Source organism: Cynocephalus volans, chromosome 8 (assembly GCF_027409185.1).
Source record: "Cynocephalus volans isolate mCynVol1 chromosome 8, mCynVol1.pri, whole genome shotgun sequence".
Taxonomy (NCBI): Eukaryota; Metazoa; Chordata; class Mammalia; order Dermoptera; family Cynocephalidae; genus Cynocephalus; species Cynocephalus volans.
Window position 1 is genome coordinate 134,788,217 of NC_084467.1, and position 24,185 is coordinate 134,812,401.

General features: G+C 33.0%; 1 protein-coding gene across 3 annotated transcripts in view; it reads left to right on the forward strand.

The window, feature by feature from the left end:
* The window catches only part of RALGPS2 (Ral GEF with PH domain and SH3 binding motif 2), a 150,626-nt gene that overhangs the window by 107,055 nt on the left and 19,386 nt on the right, over nucleotides 1–24,185 (forward strand). For all 3 annotated transcript variants that reach the window (XM_063103892.1, XM_063103894.1, XM_063103893.1), the window contains exons 9-14: nucleotides 10,168–10,305; nucleotides 11,571–11,661; nucleotides 17,065–17,132; nucleotides 18,214–18,349; nucleotides 19,186–19,337; nucleotides 22,649–22,703. In XM_063103892.1, coding sequence (XP_062959962.1) covers nucleotides 10,168–10,305; nucleotides 11,571–11,661; nucleotides 17,065–17,132; nucleotides 18,214–18,349; nucleotides 19,186–19,337; nucleotides 22,649–22,703 — 640 coding nt within the window. The remainder of the gene's footprint in view (nucleotides 1–10,167; nucleotides 10,306–11,570; nucleotides 11,662–17,064; nucleotides 17,133–18,213; nucleotides 18,350–19,185; nucleotides 19,338–22,648; nucleotides 22,704–24,185) is intronic.

Sequence of the window (24,185 nt, forward strand, 5' to 3'; positions counted from 1 at the left end):
GTTATTATGATCCCCATTTTCAGATGAAGAAACTTGACATCCAGAAGTTAAGTACATTATAAAGAGTCACACAGCTTTTAAGAGATGGAGTCAGAATTTGAATCAGGCGGAAGACTCCAGAGTTCATGTTTTTAATTAACCACTACATTATATGGCAACATATTCTAAACTATTTTCTATCAACAACATTATGAAAATCTCTTATGTGTAGTGCTTAACATATATGATTTGCATTCACAAAAACACAATGAAGTAAATGAAGGAGTAAAGTCCTGGAGAAGCTAAAACACTCAAATAGAATTCAAACCTTCTACTCCTAACTTTTCTAGACCTGCGATTTTTATCCTAGTCTTGTTATGACTACAGAGGAGTCTTTTTTTTTTTTCATCTTGAAACATAGTTGATTGTACATATCTATGGGGTACAGCATTGACTATCAATACCTGTGTGCAATATGTGATGCTCAAATCAGGATAATTAGTATGTTCAGCATTGCACAATGTGATCATTTTTTGTGGCCCTCTACTAATTTCTCGCTAATCCTCTTCCCTTTTCCCCTTTTCCACTTCTGGTGGCCTCAGTTCAACTGCAGTCTTAAGTTTATGTTTCTTTTGGTGGGGGCAGCCTTTTCCTGATTTGTATTTCTTAATTATGCGAAAGTATTGGTGGATCATTTTTGTTAGAATTTGTTTTCATCATTTTTACCTCCCAGACATTTCTGCTATCATTCCTTTCCCTCTGTGTCAGTTGATATTTATATATTTGTGATTATGACCCCTCCCCAAAATAATGGTTATGGTAATGAAATATAGACTCTTCAGCTGTAGTCATGAAGACTACTGCTGCAATTTTTTCTTTCTAGAGCCATGTCTCCTTATTTTTGGTGTTTTCAATTGAGTAGTATTTTCAAAATGGATAGTTAATGAAAATAAGGCAAAGAGTAAGTGGAGTGTAGAGAATTATTTTTCTTTTACTAACTTAATGAAGATAGGGAGGATGACCGTAATAATATTCCATATTTTTACGAAGGCCTTCTATTGCTGGCTGATGCCAAAAAGTACACATGTATGAATACTTTGTTTTTTATGTTTTCGTGCCTTGCCCTCTGACATCTATAGAAAATTTAGACCTTAAGTATCATCTATTTTATAAAAAAAGGGGCTTTTACTATACAAGATTACCTATACCAAAAACTAATAAAAGATTTCTTGTTATATTTCCAGATTCATGGAATTTAGACATGGTTTATTAATAAAACCGTGGGCAATAAAATAAAATATATGGCATCAGCCTCCTTGGTAAATGTATATCATTTCTCCTACATGTCTTACTTAATTCTAGTGCTAACGTCCATTTGTTTTATCTTAATAATACAATGGAAACTCTTAGATCATAAAATTATTTTATTAAAGTGGTTTCTACTGTGAAATAAGCTACCAAAACAAGGAAAATTCAGAAAGTGTCGTGAAACTTCAAAACAAGTAGAATTTTATGAACAATATTCTGATTGAACAGATTGTATTTAATACCAGGCATAGGTTTTTCTAGAACAACTAAGAGCATATTATCCAAGACTGTTACTGTGACTTTGCATCAGTGTTGTCACTCAAGAACAAAAAAACATCAAAATGCTAATCTTAATTAAAATCAAAATAGCTTCCTTTTGTGTATTTTCTGCCTTGGCTCATTGTGGTTCCTTGTGGTTCCTATCAGATTAAATCATAAGTCGCTGTCTACTGTAAGAGAATCTGATCTCAGTATTTAAAGAAGGCAACTAAAAGTTTATTTTTTAAAATAAATGTAAGTCTCTTATCCTTATAAAAGTAATGACTTCGTTGTCACTTAAAGCAGAATAAGGAGGCACATTTCTAAATAGTAGACTTGCTACGTCATGAGTAGAGAACTGATTTTAAAAATACATTTACTGTTACAATTTCTACAAACACTCTCTTATTTAATATTTTCCCACATATGTTCAGTTTTAAAAGTGAAAGATCCATAAATCTGTGTTACCTCATAAAACCTTTCTGTATATGTTAAAATTTTCCTAGGCCCCAAGAGAATGTTATAAATTAGTTACAGTATACTTAAGTTTAAATCTATATTTTTGCTCAGTTGTTTTTAGAAAAGAAGAGGAAAAATATCTTCTGTGCATTGGGTTAATTTTACTAGTACTGTTTTTCTTCATATTTGCTACATTGCTGGCCGGTCGAGAGAAGAAATAAAAGTCAAGATTTACTTCCTTTCAGATGGTAAACTCATAGAGGCATTTAACCAGCTGTGTCTTGCAGTGAAAAACAGCATGAGGCAATGAAGTTAAATTTATGAAGCATTGAGGATATGTTAGATAAAGAACTCCTAGATTGTGCAATATGTTCTGGGAAGACACTTGAGAAGGGTCTAATCCCCTGGATATATTTAAGAAAGGGATAAGTACTTATCTGTGTGAATTGGGTTTCAGATTAAATGCTTGCCCAAGGCATCAGTAAGAGAACTGAGGCTTAATGAGGTCCTGTACTTTTCATAGCAAGCAACAACAAAAAAGAGATGACTGTATTTCAGATCCTGCATTGCTTGGAAATTTTATCAGAATTTCTTGTAAAATATGTTTTTAACAGAGATCCTCCCGGGATTTAGAGTTTTGAATCTTTAAGAAAAGGACATGAAAGCAAAGTTGAAAAAGGCTTTACCATTATTTGCTTGTTGAATCTTTTACCACTAATATCTCTAATTTTTAAAAGGCCAGAGGATTCCCAAATCATAACAGATTTAAGTGTCTTTGTTGTTAAAGCTAACTATTGGTAACTAGTAATTTTACTTTTAATAATTTTCATAATAAAACAAAGCTCCCAGATAAAATATTGAAGGAAACTTCTGATGTATAGTTACCAAAATTATTTCTATCTAAAAATATTATATTTTTGGCCTTTTAATCATGTGTTTGAGTAATTACATCTTCTGGATTCTTATTTTCTATTGTTAATGTTGACTACTTACATAATACTTTTCCTCAGTCCTAACCTATAAGAAGGTTTAGTTTTCTGTGTGTACGTGTGTATCAATAACTTTTTGCTTTTCCAAGTAATTGCAGTTATAGCACTTTTAATTTTTGTTACCCAAATTAAATTACTGTTACATATAAACCTGGAAAAAACATGTAAAACTGGAAGACTAAAATTTTGAGCAAGAAATACTATAGATTTATATTAAATCTTTACAGGAATATCTGCTTAATATTAATTTGGTTATACTGTAATCAAGGTTTTGTTGCAAAGCCTTTTGGTTATTTTTATATCTTATAGCTTTGCTTTTCTTGCGGTACTTTCATAAATCCAATAGTTTATGTATATCTTGAGCATACACACTGTAGCTACAAGAAGAGAAACTAATCATGTTTACAACTTTTTTTTTTCAGTTTGTATCCCTCTGTTTTTAATCACTGTTCTAAAAAACCTTATAAATTTAATCTATTACTTGTTAAAATTTCTAGTGTTACTAAAGCACTTGTTTTCTGAAACCCGGCATGTATCAGTCTGTAATCATAGACTAAATATCATTAAATTGAACCTCAAATGATACATAGTCTGTTATAAAGTACTTAATGTTTTTACATAAAGTTGCAAAACAAAACCTTTTTCAGATGAGATAAATTGTATATTCCAAAGTTCTTTTTTAATAAGATTTTGAAATGTCTACGACAAATGTAAAATAATTACACATTTTGATATACATATTTTTAAATAGAAATAAAAGAAATATTAAAATACCTTGTTGTATCTGTTGATAAAGCAGATCCAGAAACTTGCTGCCCTTATTCTTGATTTTAAAAATCAGTGTAGAAGTTTGTTCATCTGTGACTTTAATGGCAACTGCATTTTTGTTTTGGATCGTTGAATCCAAGCTGTAAGAAGGAACTTCTTGTTCTTTTACAGAACTAATCGATTGAATCTGACAAACCACCTATGTAATTTTAAGTAGTATAGTAGAAGTTCTGGTCTGTGTGCTGTCTTTAATCCAGCAGAGAAAGCATTGTGGCTTTGCTCTGTCTGCCACATGGAGAAATGCGGTAACCGGCGGCAGCTGACCCAGATTGTATATACTCGTACAGTACCCTTGAATAGTGATTCCCTCTCTTTTTCAGTAGGCTCAAGTTCAGCCCACACATTACATCACCAAAAAATTGCTGGAGACTAGAGGGGAAAATCTCCTTAGGATTTCCTCTCTGTAGCCTTAAATAAGGGTGGGGGTAGTGGTATCAGCAGGAGGTTGAATAGCTCTGAACAAGGAGAGACTGTGTGCAGGTTGAAGGAAGGGCACCATCTGGAAATAAATTATCATACTTCAACGGGCAATTATAAAACAAACATTTTAGTCTGCTGGCCAGAGATCTTTTAAGTTGAATACCGAAAAAGTAGTACTAAACTTTACTTAGAAGTAGTTGCAGGCTGATGAGTTTGTTTTTTGTTAAAAAACAAGAGTTAGACTTTGTCAGGAGGCAGCCACCTAAATAATGTAATACTCTTTACAGCCTAGAAGAATTTTTAAACATTTTACTTACTAGGTTGCTGCTTTAGGAGGTTTTATACTTATAAGAAAATTGATGTTGTTGTAATGTTATATCTTACTGTGTAATGTTTCTTAAGATAAAACTGCTTTTATGTGTACTTACCAATAATAAGTGAAATTCTTTCAGAAACTTAATACTTTTTAACGTTAAATTCAGTGTTATATAATGTCAAGTTCTTCTGTTCTACAAAATGACCCCTCTTGTCTGAGTATGGTCATTCTTGTTGTTAGTTGATGTGTTGTGGTTTAAAAACAAACATAACCCTGAACTGAGTGAAAAACAAGGAAGCTCTGACTCCCCACCAACTATGTGAACTTAGACAAAGGACTTTCCCTACCTCTGGTCCAGTTGTTTTCCTATGAAAATAGGGTGCTGGAGAGGGAATTAATAAGTGTTGAGTACCAACTATGCTATTATATTTCATTAAATCAAGAAATGTTCCTTAAGTAACTTAATATCTGAGGAAACACAAACTTAGGCTACCTTAAATAACTTGGCTTAGTACTTAAATACTAGGTGGGAGAACTGGGGTTTGAGTCTAACATCACAGCATCATGCCACACTATCTCTCACTGGATTACTACCTAGTTGCTGAGTGATGCTTCTAATTGAAAGTTTTGGGCTTCTACTTCCTATACATACCATGCGATTTCCCTTCTTTGTTGCCTTAGTTAGTGCTATTTTTCTCTTTCTGATAGGTCCTATCATCGCGTGTTTGTCAGTCCACATCCTTTATTTAAAGTCTGAGCTTAATTTCTACATCTTTCACAGAATGGTTTCTTTGAATTCCTGTGTCACACATAGTTATACCAAGAATTGCAAACTCAAGGGCCTATAAAAGCAAATGCTCACAAGAATGAAGCAGGTAATATAAATAAGTGATGTAAACCAGAAGTAAGATAATAGAGGAAAATGAAGGTTATGACAAACTGGCATCCTTATGGTTAATTTAAAGCAAACCTGTACCTTCTCAGCTGTACCTCATTGTGGCCAAAAAACATTATGAGACAATGTTGCCAGATATTCTCATTTTTCAGGAAAAGAAAGTGATTTAGATTTTTCCTGTGATATTTCCTGATTTTAAAAACATGAGAACAGATGGGCTGCCAGCTTCTAGCCTCTGATTTACATCCTGTAAAACATTACTTGATCATTCAGTGATTATGTTGTATTCACTAATAGTTTAATTTGGGAAAAATAAGAAATAGTAAATTCCACCTGAGCTTTTTTAATTTGAGCAGTTTTAGCTTTCTAATCTGAGCAATTAATAATATCACTAACCAAGGTAGGATATTGGAGTAACAGGTGTTTGGGGACAGATAATGGTTAGTTTGGCATGTTAAATTGAAAACAAAAGTCAGGAGCTTAGTTCTATAGAGAGATTTGAAAACTCATCAGCAATTAGGTGCTAGCTGAGGTTACATAATTAATATGTTACAGAAAAAGTACATGTAGAACGAGAAGATTAAGGAAAGACCATGGGGAATACTAACTTAATTAACCTCATTACTAATCAAGGAAACGAAAATTAAGACACAAACAGATACCATTTTATACACACAAGATTGGCAGAAATTAAGATTGATAATACCAAGTGTTCATGTGGATCAGGAGAAACTCATATATTGTCAATGGGAACGTGAATTGATATATCTTTGAAAAACAATGTGGCACCGTCTTTTAAAGTTGAGTATTAATATACCTTATAACCTAGCAGTTCTGCTCCTAGGTATGTGTATGTGCTTATAAATCACTTAGGGTGTACCAGACCCTTTTCTAACTTTACAAATACTGTTATCTTATTTAATCACGCATACATAAAATGTGATTTTTAAAGCTCAAAAATAAGCAAACATAAATAATATATTGTGCAGGGATGTAGACGTGTCTTGGGAAAAATAAAGGAATAATTTTAAAATTCAGAATAGTGGTTACTTTTGGACTGGAAGCAGGGAGATGAAGTAGGAAAGGAACATACAAATAGATGCAACAGTATCAATGATGATGATGTTTTGTTTGGGGTTTGTTTGTTTTTTTTTACCGGTAAGGGGATTGCAGCCCTTGGCACGGTGTGGTCTGCACCACACTCAGCCAGTGAGCACACCGGCCATCCCTATATAGGATCTGAACCCGCGGCCTCGGCACTACCAGTGCCGCACTCTCCCAAGTGAGCCACGGGACCAGCCCTTGTTTTGTTTTTTAAGTAACATTTTATTTACCCCAATATATTAAAAATTTTAACATGTAACCAGTATAAAAATTATTAATGAGCTATATTACATTAGCTTTTCATACTAAATCACTGTCATCTGGATTTAGTGATAAGGTAAAAGAATGGCAAGAATTGGCCCATTAATACCCAGCTCAAATCCCATTTCTTCCTTGAAGCCTTCTCTGATCCCATCAGGGAATGACGTTTTCTTGTATTGAACTTTGAGACTTCTCTTTTAACCTTTTCTATATGACTTTTAATATATCTTTTATTGCTGTTATCGTTTTACATGTGCTGACATCCCTGTGCCATTTCCTTGAAGAATCTTTTAGCTCTCCTTACGGATGTTATAGTTCTTAAGTTAACTTGTCTTTCACAAATGCTTATTATGTTGTTCAATAACAACAGGAACTACATGTTAAAAGTAATTTTTTAAAAGATAAAATCATGATTCTCACACACATGAAATGAGTACATGTCAAAGATTTTATTTAAATCATTTAAATGTATAAAGGAATAAGGAAGATATTATAACCATTTCAAGGGAGAATTCAAAGTAACACACATATAAGTTTTTAATGAATCTTAAGATCTAGTTAAAGTTTCTAAAAAAAGGCCTGTCTCCCCATATCCAGTTGTGGAAATAAGAGCATAAATGTAAATTGTCGTTTTTATGGGACCCCTCTTACCAGTTCACTAGGTGTGACTGCTGAATCTTAGTACTTCAGGTCCCAGGCAGTGAGGGCTTGGGGCCCCATGTGGTTTGGGAAAGAGGGGGCAAGTCTAAGTGCTGCCTAGCTGCATAGTTCAGGCAAATCCTCCAAAATGGAAAGAGAGGGGCTGCTTGGAAAGATAGTTTTTCTCAGCAACTTCTGTTTGTCCTGTGCTTCTCACAGGGAAAACATGCAGTTCTCTAGTGTTGTCCATGTACATCCATCAAGGGATGAACACTCTGGTTCTGGTTAAATAGCTAATGCTTTTGACAGCTGTACCAGGAAGGGTTAGGATCAACTACAAATTACTGTGAGTTGTAAAATGTAGTGTGTTTCCCTAATTTCCTATTTTTCCTGAGAAGAAAATAAATCTTTTATTCAAATACAAAAAAAAAAGTAACACCCATATAGACAATCACGAATGCTGAAATAAATTTAGAAATAGTTGCAAAATTCATCAACATTTACAGGGTTAATAATCAATTACATTCCACTGGATTAATTCATTGGCATTTTTATGGATAAGAATTTGTATTATTGCCAGTTTTCAACAACTTAAAGAGTTGTAAAATAGCTCAAGGGCTAACAGGATGCACTGGAGACAGGATATACCTAGTAATCTTTTTTACCCATTTCAGAGTCTTTCACATTTTTTCCTGACAGATGTAAACTTTTATGTGTATCAAATATTACATTAAAAATAGAATGAAGGATGAAATAAATAAGTGTATGATCCTGGTGTTTCTCTTTCAAGGTGATTGTTAAAGGGAGGGAGGCATGGGTCCTATCTTGAGGAGAGGATTAGATTTGAAGGAAGGGATGCTTTGATTTTGTTTTCTTTAATAGGGGAGATTTAAATGTGTGTATTGGCTCTAGGAAAGGAGCCAGTGGAGGGTGAGTGATAAGAATAGGCAACAGTGGGTATTTTGAAGGAGGGAATATTGGTTACATTCAAAATCACAGTTTAGATTTAGAAAGAAGAGAGCGATTCTTCTTCCTCTGAGGTTGGATGAAGTGGGAAGGACCTTGGCTGTAGATTTATTTGGACTCATAGGGAGAAAATTATTATTTTCTCATAGGGCCAAAAAACTATTGATTCTCTAAAGAAAAAAAAGTATTTATGATACATGGCTTAAATAATACTGTAAAAATTTGCTGAAGGGAAAATGAATGCTACTAGGATGAGTAAAAGGATTGCCATGCCAACTTTTTACATTGTTTTAAGCACCTGTTGTCAAAATGTTGCACAGGATTTTCTTTTTCTTAGAGTGCAAGATAGAGCAACTGCCTTAAATAAATTTATAGTCTTGAGCAGATAAGATATAAATATGAGAAGATTTAAATAATTTTAGAGATTGTGAAGTCTCAAATGTTATTAAGGGAGTGGTATAGATAATATACAACTTTACAACAGAATGTAATTAAAAAATTAAAAAATCTGGGCTACTAGTGAAACCTCTGAGATACCCAGCTCTGTCAGTAACAGGTTGTACAGCATTAGACATAACCTTTTACTATTTATGGATTTCAGGTTCATCTATAAAAAATAGGAGGTTAGACTAGACAGTTTCTAAATTCCTTTCTTGGAATCTGAGAAAAGTAAAAACAGTTGACACTGAACTGAATATGCAAGGGGTACTTCAAAAAGTTCATGGAAAATAGAATTAAAAGATAATAGGAATCTTTGCATGAAGTTTTTGAAGACCCCTCGTATAAGACATAAGATTTGGATGGGCAGAGATGAGTCTAGAAAACATTCAAGGTAGAAGAAAATGGTATGAGTGAAAATATAGTACTTATTTGGAAAGTAGTGAGTACATCATTTTGGTTGCATTTACCCTGTGAGTTCATGAACATGGAATAGTGAGGTAAAAGTAGGAAAGTATTTTTTTCTCTCTATCTATAGTTGTCTTATACATTTCACGTGTGCATAGTAAACTCTCAGAAAATATTTTTAAATGAGTGACCTTCCATGTTCAGGACTAGTATATCGAAATTATTTTGGAGGATGTGCTATTTTTACTGGTACAGAGACTGTGGGGGAGGGTAAGAGTTAACTTTGTAAGAATTTGTAGTCACATAAAGTGTTTCAGAAATCCATTTGTTGATCTATAGAACGTAAGCTATTTCTACCAGATTGAGCTAATTTTTTTTCAAAGTAGTTAAGACTCAAATGACAGTAGTTACCAATTCAAGGCAAAGAAGTATAAAACTAATGTTAAATAACTTCCCTATGGTAGATACTGGCTAGGCTAGCTAAGTTAACTTCTTCAGGCTATATGCACATCTTGGAAGATAGGTACTGATTGTATAGATGTAAAAACTGAGATTCAGAGGTAACCATCTCCATTATACAGTTCAAAAGCTCACCTTCTTTCCATTAAGTCCCATATGTGCTGGCGTTTCTTACTCCAGCCTTGAACCATACTTGAAAATGATATCATAAGAAGACATTTACAAAAAACCATATTATTTGCATGTCTGACTCCAGCTCTACAGAAACCTTGGTCCCAGCGGTCATGCTTTAATAAGGCTTCAGTGTATTAACAACAATATATTCTAAATATGGCATATATTAGAATATATCTAGAAACTAGGTTTTTTCCCCCCTTCACCTTGTCATACTTTCCCAAACTACAAGTAGGAAAACATTCATTTATCTAATTTTGTTTCAGGTATCTATTTGTCAGATTTGACATACATTGATTCAGCATACCCATCAACTGGCAGCATTCTAGAAAATGAGCAAAGATCAAATTTAATGAATAACATTCTTCGAATAATTTCCGATTTACAGCAGTCCTGTGAGTATGGTGAGTTTCTGGGGAATAACGGTAAGCCATCACCATGATGCGATTACATTGATTCATTTACACGTAGTTTAATGACCACTTTTCACACAGCAAGGAACATCAATTTCTTATTTCCATCCTAACATAAAGAAAAATAATGGTTATTTTATTTCATCATTTACTATTTAGCATCCTGTTTCAGATCATACTTTTAAGGACTTGAAGTATTTAATATTTAAAATTTTTACTTTTATCTCTTGCTTTTCTGTTATTTTGTAGGAAATTTGCTTACAGAGCACAGGGGCAATAAGTAATATTACCATCTCACAGTTATTTAGCCCTTTATAGTTTACAAACTTATTTTCTATTTTCATCTCATTTGATCTCCCTGATCTATTATGTAAATAGTTCTTAGATTTTTTTCAGTTAGGGAACTAGCAGGCATCCTTGATTCTAGTGACAATCAACTAGCTTTCTTGAGTCAGATAACCAATTTGAGTTATTGAGTAAATAACCAATTTTTGTTCAAGGTGCATTTTACAGAATGACATGGAAAGAGCTAAGTAAGCCCCAATGCTTAGAATAGCTTTTTCTTTTCTTTTTTTTTTTTTTTTTAAAAATGTTTGGATGCTTTCAATTTGGTGGGGAATGAAGTTAGGCTGTCAACATATAGTTTTTGTGGTATCAAAAGACAGTGAGTTTGCATTATCTGATTTATTTCAAATAAATTTGTCTTAAATCTGACTTTACTTATGTGCATTTATACTTTCAAGACTTCAAAAACTTCCTAAAAGTGTGTGTGGGATAGAACCTTACTGAAATTAGATAATCTCTGACTCTGTCCTTTTCTCAGTTTTTTTTTAATATAACACCAAATTGTAATCTTAAATTAATCTTGTTTGAAATTTGTAAAGAAAGGATAGAAACCATGCTTACAAATTGAAATCAGGTTTCTTTAAAAAGAAAAATAACTGCATTCACATCTTGCATTTCATTGAGGTCTGAAAATAAATCACGGTGAAGTCCCTGATTTTTTCCCTATGAAATTTCTCAAATATGTGGGACTTTAAAAAATATCTGTACAAACAGCATGCATCTATGATTTTCTAAATTACCTTCAGTTTCACATTAAATAAAGTTTACCTCAGTAATGTCCTTTTAGAGTTAATTTAAATTGTGGTGCTGTGTGTTCCTAATTTACCTTTAAATTATTTTTCTCAGCTTAACTTTTAAAGTTCTGGTTAAGATGTACTTTACCAGATAATTATCTGTCACCTTTTACCTAGATATTCCCATGTTGCCTCATGTCCAAAAGTATCTGAACTCCGTTCAGTATATAGAAGAACTACAAAAGTTTGTGGAAGACGATAATTACAAGTAGGTTGGATCTTCAAAAATGGTTTGTATAACTTTGTCCTGTCCTCCACCCTTCCATCCCCATGTATTTAAACATCTAAATCCTGCATTGTACCGTACAAGTGCCTAATCCAGTGGTACACTGACAAAGATAAAGGGACTTACCTGTACCTATTTCTTTGTAATCACTTGATGTCATTGAGCCAACATATAAGTACCTTTTTTTTTTTATTAAAAAGTATTTTATTTTTCTCAGGTTGTAAAGAGCTGATTTTTGATAGTTCTAATTTGAATTTCTTCCTTTCCTCCTATATTCAATCATTGAATCTTTATGGAAATTTATCTTCTAATAGAAAATTAACAAAACAGTCTACAAAATAGAAAAGTTACTCCCTTTTTAAAGGTAATTCTTTGATGTGTCTTTGAGCTTCTTTCCAGTTGTTTTTGTGGATTGAGAGACTGGTGAACCTTTTTGCCTCTGGGTAAGAGACATATTTCTCCGATACAGCACCGTACTTAAACTTTTCTATATATTATAGCAAGTCCTTTGTAAAGGATTTCTAAAATCACTTTTAAAATAGCTGATATTCATCTTTCTCCTTACCACCAAGGCCACGGGTTCGGATCCCATATAGGGATGACCGGTTTGCTCACTGGGTGAGCGTGGTGCTGACATCTTTCTCCTTACCATCCACAATATTGCCCAAGGATGGGAAAGTTTTAAATTATTAACCCTTTTCATCTTTTGGTGGAATGCTTTCCATCATAACTGCTGGGTTTTTTCAAAAGGTGGGAGGATAAAGGACTTATTTCTCTTGAGGCTTGTCATTTTTCTTTTGGCTTCATTTGTTAATTTTTTTTTTAAGTTGCTTAGTTTTATTATGCCAATTGTTTCCAAGCTTTCCAATTGAATTTTGTGTCTTCTGCAAATATGTTTTCTAATAAAACGTCATGTTTTAAAAATTTATGAAAATGAAAAACTAGATTATTTTTCCATATTAGTTCATTATATAAAAATGTTTTTTTCTTATCCTCCTTGGTATTGATTATCAGCTTCCTTGTTCCATAGGTTTCAAGAATTTTTTTTAATTTTGCAGAACAGAATTAGTTCCAATAAAAGGTTAGAAATTCTGGAAAACAGCTAGAAATAACTTTTCTTCAAATATTAAATATATTAAGATGCTCTGGATATATATTTGAATCTAAAATTTTATTAATATTTGAAAACACTTTTATTGCTGTCTTCTCCCCCACACCATAATATTAATACTTTATATTTCTATACCAACTTGTGTTCTACAAAAAGTTGTTTTTTTGTTTTTTTTTAAAGATGACCAGCAAGGGGATCTTAACCCTTGACTTGGTGTTGTCAGCACCACGCTCTCCCAAGTGAGCTAACCGGCCATCCTTAATATGGGATCCGAACCCGTGGCCTTGGTGTTATCAGCACCACACTCTCCCGAGTGAGCCACAGGCCAGCCCTTACGAAGTTTTTACATGGTAACTAATTTGAAATTGTATGAGGTCAGTGGATCAGCTTTATAAGGCTGGAATTGTTTCATAAATCTGTTGCTGTAGGTTGTAAATTTCTCAAGTTTGGTGGTCTGTATCTTATATTTACCACTATTTTCCCATCTCTCTTAATTACTGACATAGAACTTATACCTAATAAACACTTATGTTTTGTCCTGTGGGGTATAGAACAGATATCTTAAAACCCAAAATATGAGTAAGTAGTTATTAAAAATCTCTTTATCTGGCTCAAGAAACTTACCATTGTGTTTTAAAAAGTTAAAGTTTATTAAGTAGAAGTGAAGTCTAGGAAAATTTTGTGTGATTATAGAGGATGGTAAATTTTTTTATATTATTTATTATAAGCATATTATTATCACAAATCATGTCTTTTCTTTATGCCCTTTACCCAACCTATCTCTTCCCAGCCCCACCCCTCCCCCGCCTCACCCCTATCTCTCATATTCTGAAAGTTAAAGGAATTGTTTAGATCTTTCCTTTCTTTCTTTTTCTTTCTCTTTCTTTCTTTCTTTCTTTCTTTCTTTCTTTCTTTCTTTCTTTCTTTCTTTCTTTCTTTCTCTCTCTCTCTTTCTTTCTTTCTTTCTTTTCTTTCTTTCTTTCTTTCTTTTCTTTCTTTCTTCTTTCCACCTAATTATAAGTGAGAACATGCAGTATTTCTTTTTCCTTGTCTGGCTTATTTCACTTAACATAATTTTCTCCAGACTCATCCATGTCTTGCAAATGGCAGAATTTCATTGTTTTTATGGCTGAATAGTATTTCATTGTGTATATATATACCACATTTTTCTTATCCAGTCGTCTGTCAATGGACATTTAGGTTGGTTCCATATTTTGGCTATTGTAAATAGAGCTGCAATGAACATGGGAGTGCAGGTATCCCTTTGACATGATGATTTCCATTCCTTTGGATATATGCCTAGTAGTGAGATTGCTGGATTGTATTGTAGTTCTATCTATAATTGTTTGAGGAACCTCAATACTGTTTTCCATAATGGCTGTACTAATTTACAGTAGAAGAGTTCCCCTTTCTCCATATCCTTGCCAGCATTTGTTGTTCTTTTTAATAATGGCCATTCTAACTGGGGCAAGATGATATCTCAATGTGGTTTTGGTTTGCATTTTTCTGATGACTAGTGATGTTGAACATTTTTTCCTCTACCAGTAGGCCATTTGTATATCTTCCTTTGAAAAGTGTTTATTCATCTCCTTTGCCCATTTTTCAATAAGATTATTTGTTTTTTTTACTGTATAGTTGTTTGAGTTCTTTATATATTCTGGATATTAATTCCTTGTTGGATATATAGTTTGCACATATTCTCTCCCATTCCGTAGGTTGTCTTTCTGCTCTGTTGATTGTTTCCTTTGCTGTGCAGAAGCTTTTTAATATGATGTAATCCCATTTGTTTATTTTTGCTTTTGTTACTTGTGCTTTGGGGGTGTCTTATTCATAAAGTCTTTGCCCGGTCCCACCTCCTGGAGTGTTTCCCCTATGTTTTCCTTAAGTAATTTTATAGTTTCAGGTCTTATATTTAAGACTTTATCAAAATCAACTCAAAATGGATTATACAGTGAGAGGTGCAGGTCCAGTTTCATTCTTTTACATACAGAAGTCCAGTTTTCCCAGCACCATTTATTGAGGATGGTAAATTTTTAATTTGCTGAAAGGATAGACTTAGCCATTGAAACCATTAAGTAGTCCTGTCCATAAACTGACATTTTATGATACCTTCATTTTTGTAGGGAAGCTGATGCTATTATTATTGACTTTTGTTTTCATGAGTAGCTAGCACCAGAGCAACCTTCCCATTATATTCATTTAACAAATATTTATTAAGCTTTTGCTATAGGCCAGATACTGTGCTAGTTGCTGAGATTTTTAAAATAAACAAGATATTGTTCTTTCTTGCCCTCAAGAAACTTAGTCTAGTGCAAGACACATCCACAAAACAGATAATTATAAAACATTTCAAACAGTACTACAAATAGAGATATGTCCAGAATACTATGGAAACATAGACAATGGGAGATCTAACTCAGCTTTAAGTGGGAAAAATAAAGAGAAAAGAAACATGAACAGGTTCAGGAGACAGTGTCACCTGAGGCTGAATTTTAAAAGGTGAGGAGTTAGCCCCACATGAAGGGTAAGGAGAAAGGCATTCCAGAGGTGGAATAATCATAGGAAAGGAATAAAAAACAGTGTGCTTGGAGAACTACAGGTCATTTGGTGGTGTTAGGACATCATGTGGGAGACTGATAGATTGTTTTTCTAATGATGCAATTGTGTTGCATGAGCCTACTAATTAAATGTTGAAAATTAGAGCACTTTAAGATAAGAGACATTATAATTACTAGTTAGAAAAAATGGTTTTGTGATGAAAAATATTTAAAAAGAAATGACACTTCATTTATCCAAAGACCTCTATTTTTGGCAACTCAATCTATACAGGCGGTTAGTATAGATAATTACACGCATGTCTTTTAATAAGGATGAAAATCTTTCCAAGTTATTTTAATATGTAACATACCTTTTCTCAATGAATTGGCATCACTGTTATTACATGTTGCTTTGATGATTTTGTAAGCAACTAACCCTCAGACTAGCCTTCACTGCTGTGCTTTTTAAGATGCTTCTACTTTTGATACTGCTGTCGGTTACCAGCTGCTACCAATCGCAGTGTGATTCACCTAATAAGCTCCCTTTCTGTTTCTTTCTATTTTGGTGCTGTTAGGAAATTATAGTTATTTTGTTTACTACTTTGTCTTTCATCTCGTAGACCGTAAGCTTCAGAAGAGCAGGGACACCATGTCTGCCTTAGTCTCTTACATTCCAGTGCCAAATACAGTGCCTGACACAAAACAGGTGTTCAATAAATATTTATCAAATGAATGAATTGCAGTACAGTCTGCAGCCTAAATAATTAAACTGCTCTTATGTAGAAAAAAAAAAAAAAAAGAACAGGAAGTTCTGGTTAATCATACATCTATTCAATACATTATTTTTACATTGTCAAATAATTGGAATATAATCATATTTAATTCTCAGATTATCAAAGAAATAACTTAAGAGCCTACAATAGATTTATTATGAATGCCACTTGTATAATTGAAAATTCCAGTCATTACAGTGCTTAAACAGTCTTTATTAATTTCAGATAAATTCTTAGTAATGTTAGGCTTTGTGTATTACAACAAAGCATTTTCTGCAACTACTTTAGTGTCCTTTTTCCTGAAATAGCTTCCAATGATAGAAATCATAATCTCTTATGGAACTGAAAACAGTATGTATTATCTTAAATGGAACCTAAATACCAGTTAATAAACCTTGATGTAGGACAAGGATTCACTTGGAATTTTCCAAATGATGCTTTTATTTATACAGATCTTTCTTTTGATATGTTGTGTTAGTTGGTTTGTTGAATTGTTAGTCTCAAGGTGTTTTTAAAATTTTCAGTGTTACAGTCAAACCAAGCCCATCCAGTAAATATTTTAGAAATAATTTGCATAATATATTTAATAATATATGTGGAGGTTCCTGAATTTAAGTGTCAGATATCAATATAAGCTCAAGTTAAATCATCTTTTAGTCATACATCAAATATCTTAAAATGTGCTGAATTGTTTGGCAACTCTGGGGCAGTTGGGAAAATTTTTGTGTTTTTAAATACAACTTTCTAAATGTTTTTCTCCTTCTTAATATTTCCTAGAATAACCAGAAGATCAGCTTTGTATGAAAGAGATAGGAGATGTAACATCTTAAAGATTGCTCTTAAAGAAAAATATATAGCTCAGATTATTTTATAAAAATGTTTTCATTTTTTGTGGGAAAATACATGACTAATATTATTTTGTCAAGTGTTAATTATGCTGTGTTTTGTCTTTTTTAAAATTCAGGCTTTCATTAAAGATAGAACCAGGGACAAGCACACCACTATCTGCTGCTTCCAGGGAAGATTTAGTAGGTTAGTGCATAGTTTTCTCATATAAAATAATAAATAATATAACCTAATAAGAATATACTCCAAAGTAAATAAATACTTAACACATCTTATAGTGATTGCAAAAATGTATTTTGGTATTAAAATCTGTGAGTCCTATCTGGGTTTTTTTGGTTTACTAATTAAAAAGCTGTTTGTAATTTGTCAGTAGTGTACAAATAAACATGCTACCTAATCAAGGAAAATGGATATGACAGATAGAAAATAATAGATAAATATTTATCAATAGCTTATTCTTTTTTTTTTCAAATTACAAATTCACTGTCCTAGGCAATGAGGGTCAGTTACGCTAGAAATTTCAGTGGCCTAAGTGGTAAATATAAGTACCTTTTTAAAAATTCCCAGTACAGACTTTTGCACTAAGCTTTATATTGTATGTTCTAAAAATATTTGTAGGCCTCTCTAACAAGATGTGAAGAAGTGAGGGAACAAGCAGGGAAAAACATTTTATTCTAAATCTCTTAAATTTGCTTTTCCTTTAATTCTTAAAGCACTTTCTTGCAAATCTGTGTACTTTTGAATTGTATTTTTTTTATTCCCATAAGCTTGAACAGTGTCTGTATAGATTTAATTTCTAACTTGAGTGTTTGACCTACCCAACACATTCTTTATCTAAGAGGAATCTGAAACTAGGAGTAAAGAAGCGATGTATAAAATTAAAAGAGCATTGAACCTAGGACTTAGAAGACCTGTGTGTTTAGTCTAGATTTTGTCTTATCGTGATATGAGACCCTGAGCCATCTCTTCTAATTCTGCTTCTTCCTATGTAAATGGGGAAAATATTTGAACTGTCTCTACTTAGTGCAAGTAAGATAGATAAAAATTAATGGATTGTGTATGGTTTGGGATTGTGCGTTTTAGGACTTGGAAAATAAGTATTTCTCATCTTCATGTCAATTAAATAGAACTAACATTAATATTATCTTAAAATTTAAACCACATTTTTTATATTTTATATCAAGAGGTTAAAAATAAAATAATCCTTTCTCTCTCTCTCTCTCTCTTTTTTTTTTTTTTTTTTTTTTCTTTTTAATTTAACCCTTAGGTCCTGAAGTATCAGCATCACCACAAAGTGGAAGAAAAAGTGTGGCAGCTGAAAGAGCCTTGCTCCCGCAGACACCCCCATCCCCTCGGAACCTGATTCCGCACGGACATAGGAAGTGCCATAGCTTGGGTTATAAGTCAGCGTTTATAATTTTATCTTTCAAATTTTTAAGTTGTGTGTAGTTGGATTTATATTTATTTTCAATTTGTTTTCTACTTATTGGTTAAATAGAAAATAGTGTCCTTGCATAGTTGGTGGTTTTTTAAAACAACCACAGTCTTTTTCTGATTCAGTAAAACATCTTGTTTACCTAAAAGCATTTATTTCTTCCTTAACCTGAATTTGGAAATGAGCTTTTCTCAACAGTGCCTTGTATTTGGGGGAGATAAATGAACATTATAGAAAGCCATCATAAATAAAATCAGGATAGTGATATAACATTTTTCTTTTAAATTCTAGCCTTTACTTAAGATAGTCGTCGTTTGTCTTAACCAAAATAAGTCATAAATTAAGGTCTACAAAAATTATTTTGTTCATTCCTAAACATAAAGAAAGAGCAACTGATTTTTTGTTTAAATTCATTAGTTTTGCAATATTGTTTTCTCAAAAAGGGGACCTATGTTCACCTTTGCTATGATTTTTATGAAAATTAAATAACTATTCTCCAAAAGTGAGCGTGAAAACAATTTTTTAATGAACCTGAGGCTCAAGATAAAATTACTTTAAACTGTTTTCTAGTTATATAGGTAGGTATGGCCAGGTTTCCTTAAAAATAAAATTCCCTAAACTATTGGTTTGAGGTTTTCATGCCAAAATCTGTGTGTTCAAAATCCATGTGTTCATAAGTGTTCAGAAGTAAGTTCAGGATAGCAGGTAAATCTTTTATATCCTAAATCTTTATATAAGAATATCTTTTATATGCTGACTTAGTAACAGTAATAAAAGGCATGAAAAATATTTCTCTGTTTCCAGTTTCATTCATAAAATGAACACAGCAGAATTTAAGAGTGCAACGTTCCCAAATGCAGGGCCAAGACATCTATTAGATGATAGCGTCATGGAGCCCCATGCACCATCTCGAGGCCAAGCTGAAAGTTCTACACTTTCTAGTGGAATATCAATAGGTGAGAAATATTTCTCTGGGAGGGTTCCAACTGATATGAGAATTTTAACAAAACTCAGCTGGAAAAAAATTCATTAACCCTACCACAAATAGAGAAAATTTGATCATAAAGTAGCAATTAAATATAGGATGAAGTTAATAATTCATGACGGTTTTTAAAGTGCCTGATGTTTCTGACTCAAAAGGAAAGGCGTTTAAAGTATGATAGGAAAAAAAAGTGGGCTGATTGAGTTGGTTTACTGCATGCAATTTGGATGTGGGAATGAGGAAAGGGGTGGAGTCAAGTATGACTCCAAGTTATTTGGATTAAGTAGCTATCACCAAGGTAGAGAAGACAGAAAGAGCAATCATTTGTGGGTTGTGAAATGTTTGTGAAATGTGGCTGAGTTTGGGGAATTAAGAATTCTGTTTTAGACATGTCCCTATGGAAATGTCAGTAGGCTGTTGAATGTATGAATCTGGTGCTTAATGGAGATGGAGTAAGGTCAGATCTGAAGATATGAGAGTTAGTATATTTATAGTATTTCAAGCCATGAGACTGCTTGAGGTTACCTAGGGAGAGCGTAAATAAGAAGAACATTCTAACATTTAAAGGTCTGATTAAATTATTTTAATCAGAGGAGACTGTGGAGAGACCAATAAAGTAGGTGGAAGAAAACCAGAGTGTGGTATCACAAAAGCCAGCAGATGAAGTGCCTGGAGGAAGAAGGAGGTGGTGGGGGCACAGCCCTGATTGGAGTAGATTTGAGAATGAGAGGTGAGGAAAGAGAGATAGCTACTATGAAGGGGAACAAAAAATTGGGACCATACCGGTGAGGAATATAAGATTAAAAGAGGGGTTTCTCTGTTTTACTTCCTAAACATTTATTTATTTTCTGAATCTTCTAGATGAGCATTATTTCTTCTCATAATTAGAAAATACTCATAAAATGCTGTTTTTATTTTTAAAAAGAAATAGAGGAGGAAAATGTCTTACTCTGTGATTAAAGTGCCAGGTTGCTCAAGGGCTAAATCTATGACTGTTAATATGATCATTTCTATATTGATGAATAGCCGATAGAAAGAGATGCAAAAGGAGATTCATTTTCTTGCATGTATTGACTTCCTTGAGAGTTCCAAACCCTGAAAATGAAATTGGTTCAGAGCTCTTCAGCACCATTTAGCAGTTGTTTATTCTGATGTTCCCTTTTTTATAAATGCAAATGATTAAATAGTGACACAATTTTTAAAATTACAGGACACACGTTTGTGTCCTGTAATAATACCTCTTTATTAATTTTCTCAATTTCGTATGTGCACACATCAACCTCAGTCTGAAAACTAATGTTCAGAGTAATTTCGCAAAAGAGAAAGGAAGAACTTTTTTCCAGTTAAAAATTTGTTACACTTATGAAATTTGGCATGCCACTTAAAGCAAAAAATAATTTTTAAAATTACAGCTTTCAAGTATATAATATTTGGGTTCTTCCCATCATAAGCATTAAAATGATAATTATTTTCTAGTTGACTTGTAGCTTTTACATCCATAGATGTTCTTTTGGTTACCACAAAATAGTTAACTAGTTATTTCATTCAGTTAACAGTCAGTTTGGAGACCTTTTTCTTTTAAAGCAGATTTTTGTCTTTATGTTTATTTTTAGACTATTCTAAGGCTATTAAGTAGGTAAATAGTAAAAGATTGTTGCATTCTTGTTTGTAAATTAAGAACATTATACATAGGCATTTACCTTCCAGAATTTTTGTTTTAAAGCTTTAATATTATGAAAAGAGAATAAGTCTATGACCGTAAGATGGTGGGTGTTCATACACACACACAAGAGTTTTTTCTTTAGCTGTAACTTTTACATGCAATATTAATATTCTGTACCATGAAGCCTTTGAGAAAGTTCTGTGGAAATTGTCCCAGTGCTTGGGACAGTGGCCTCAAACATCTTCTAATGTGGTATACATGTCCTAGATAACCTGGTATAGTCCTGCCTAGCTAAGGGAGGCATATTCACACTCAGCTGACACTTCTGGAAAAGCTTACATTTTCTACAAATAAGTCGTACTTCTTAGGTTTAAATTTTCAGTCTTTACCACATAATGCTACAAACCAAAAAATAATTTACAAAACTCCACTGCAACCAACGGTTTACCCCTAGTTCCTCATCTGAATGACAAAGTACAGAAAATTACTTCAGTGACTCTTATCTCAGTTTGTCCAAGGATTGTACATATCTAGTGCCATTCCAAATGCATGGAAGAGGCATTAACCCCTCCCATATAATGGATACCTTACAGCATTAGGGTTTGAGTCTCTCATGTAACTGTAGTTGTAAAAGTCTGATAGACAATTCAACTTGACATATTTATTATCTTAATTTTATTGAGAACCAAAATTGTCTTTTAAATTACTTTTAAGTCGGGCCGAGCCTGTGGCGCACTCGGTAGAGTGCTGCGCTCGGAGCGCGGCGACGCTCCCGCTGCGGGTTCGGATCCCATATAGGAATGGCCAGTGCACTCACTGGCTGAGTGCTGGTCACGAAAAAGATAAATTACTTTTAAGTCAATTGAAGCTGTTTTGGACTCTCTAAATTCATTCCCGTCAGTTTTTTTCCCCACAGCTAATTTTAAACTTTCTCTTTTTTTTATTTTTTTTTATTTTTAATTTAATTTAATTTATTTATTTATTTATTTATTTATTTTATTTTGTCGATATATATTGTGGGTGATTATTGTTGCCCATCACCAAAACTTCCCTCCTTTCTATTTGAAGACCGTGTTAATTGATATTCTGGCCAAAGAGAAAGTTGTTATATTGTTATAGCACCAATTTTTTTTCCCCCTTAAATTTGGGGATTTCATCCTCTTCAGCCTTCTGAAGGCAAAGAACTGAATTTCATTAAACTTTTTTTTTCAGGGCAGTAATGGGTTTAATACAAAGCGAGAGAAATATGCCATGAACGTCTAAGGATTTCATAATTTTGTTGGTCCTAAATTATGACAGACCTAATAAGAGAAATTTCATGCTGTGTACATTCTCTGATAGTGGAAAAATTGTTAACGTAATGAATTTTAGCTATAAGTAGGCATACAAAAATGTTTTATACCGATTTTGTTATTTTAGGTAGTCTTGTCAATTATATTCCAGTATAGTGCAAAATAAACCCAGCAGCAGTAATATTAGAATAAAGAATTAATATGTAGATATTCACCTACAATGTGATTGTCATTTTATAAGCACAGTTAGAGAAATCATTTTTAAAATATAAAACCCAAACTGGAAAAGTAATTTTGATGTTTAAAAAGTGGCATAACTTTTGATTTTAGGTAGCAGTGATGGTTCTGAACTAAGTGAAGAGACCTCATGGCCTGCTTTTGAAAGGTAAGAGAAATTGTCCATTTGCAAGGCTTTGAGTTTATTTTGTCTGTCTTAAAGTATATTATAATACAAATTTTAACAGATTATATTTATTACATATCCCTAAGGGACTATTTAATTTTCCTGCTGGTAGAAGAAATTAGAAGTTGAACTTGTAAGTAATGAGAATGACGGACTGATAGAGTCTTATCTATATATGTTTATTTGGTGGCTTGACACAAGTATTTGAATTTTAGTACATTTAAAATTGTAATTTAAAAATAATAATCAATCATAGTCAACTTACCTACTTATGCATTCAAAAATAAAATTATTTCCTTAACTTCTGGTTCATTTATGTAATTTTAAGGCATTTAGTGAAATGGTCAGTTTCATTCTCTGCTGCTTTGTTAAGAACAAAATGACTTAGTAAATTTTAAATTATACTCTAAGTAAAGCAGTTTGAAGTTCGAATTTAAATGGTCATTGTATAAGTCCGTTTTGTGTTGCTATAACAGAGTACTTGGAACTGGGTAATTTATAAAGAAAAACGAAATTTATTGCTTACAGTTTCTGAGGCTGGGAAGTCCAAAGTCCATCTGGTGGTGGCAACCGTGACCCAGAGGTCTCACATTGCAAGATGGTGGGAGCAGAGAGAAGAGAAAGACAGACTCTCCTCTTCTTTTAGAGCCCTCAGAACCACGCCCCCTGGCCACCATTTTTAATCTATTCACTACTGCACAGTCCTACAATCCAATCACCTCTTCAAGGCCTAACCTTTCAATTACCATAACAGGATTTCCCACCCTCTTTACAGTCTCAGCGGAGACTAAGTTCCTAATACATAAAACTTGGGGGACACAACTCAAGGTTCAATGAGTTTGGGGGGGACATAATTCAATCCACTACAGTTGTGAACTTAAAATTTGCAGAGTACACAGATTTATACTGAAATATACTATAAATCATGCTCCCTTCTCCTTTCCTTGTCTTCTTTAAGCTAAAAAAGCCGTCATCTGTCTGAAGCAAATATCATGCTGTATAGATCCTCAGATACAAGATGTTCCTAATAATGTAGCCAGACAACACAAATAATTGCCATTTACTAAATGTTCGTTAGAAAATCTTATCTCTGACCATTTCAGTTCTCATTTGACTCTTGACCAAAATAATTTTTGTATATCAACCGAGCAGCTAAGTTTCTAAGCAACAAGAATGTTTTTTACATGTAATGTTGAATGTCGTATTAAAACTAGAGTTGAAAACATTCAGCTACCTAACTCCCTATCAGTCGATTTTTAATTGAAAACAATTTAAAATTAAATTATATTTGAATTGTTTAATTTTGAGCTGTAATTGGAACATTGGATCCGTGTTACTGATCAGATTTCATAAAGATTTCTCACCATTATATGATTAAGATTTTACTTATAAGCCCTGTATTTCAAAGTACCTTTGAACTTTTCTACTCTAATTATCAATGTTCCCAAGTGTTGTTCTCTTTGT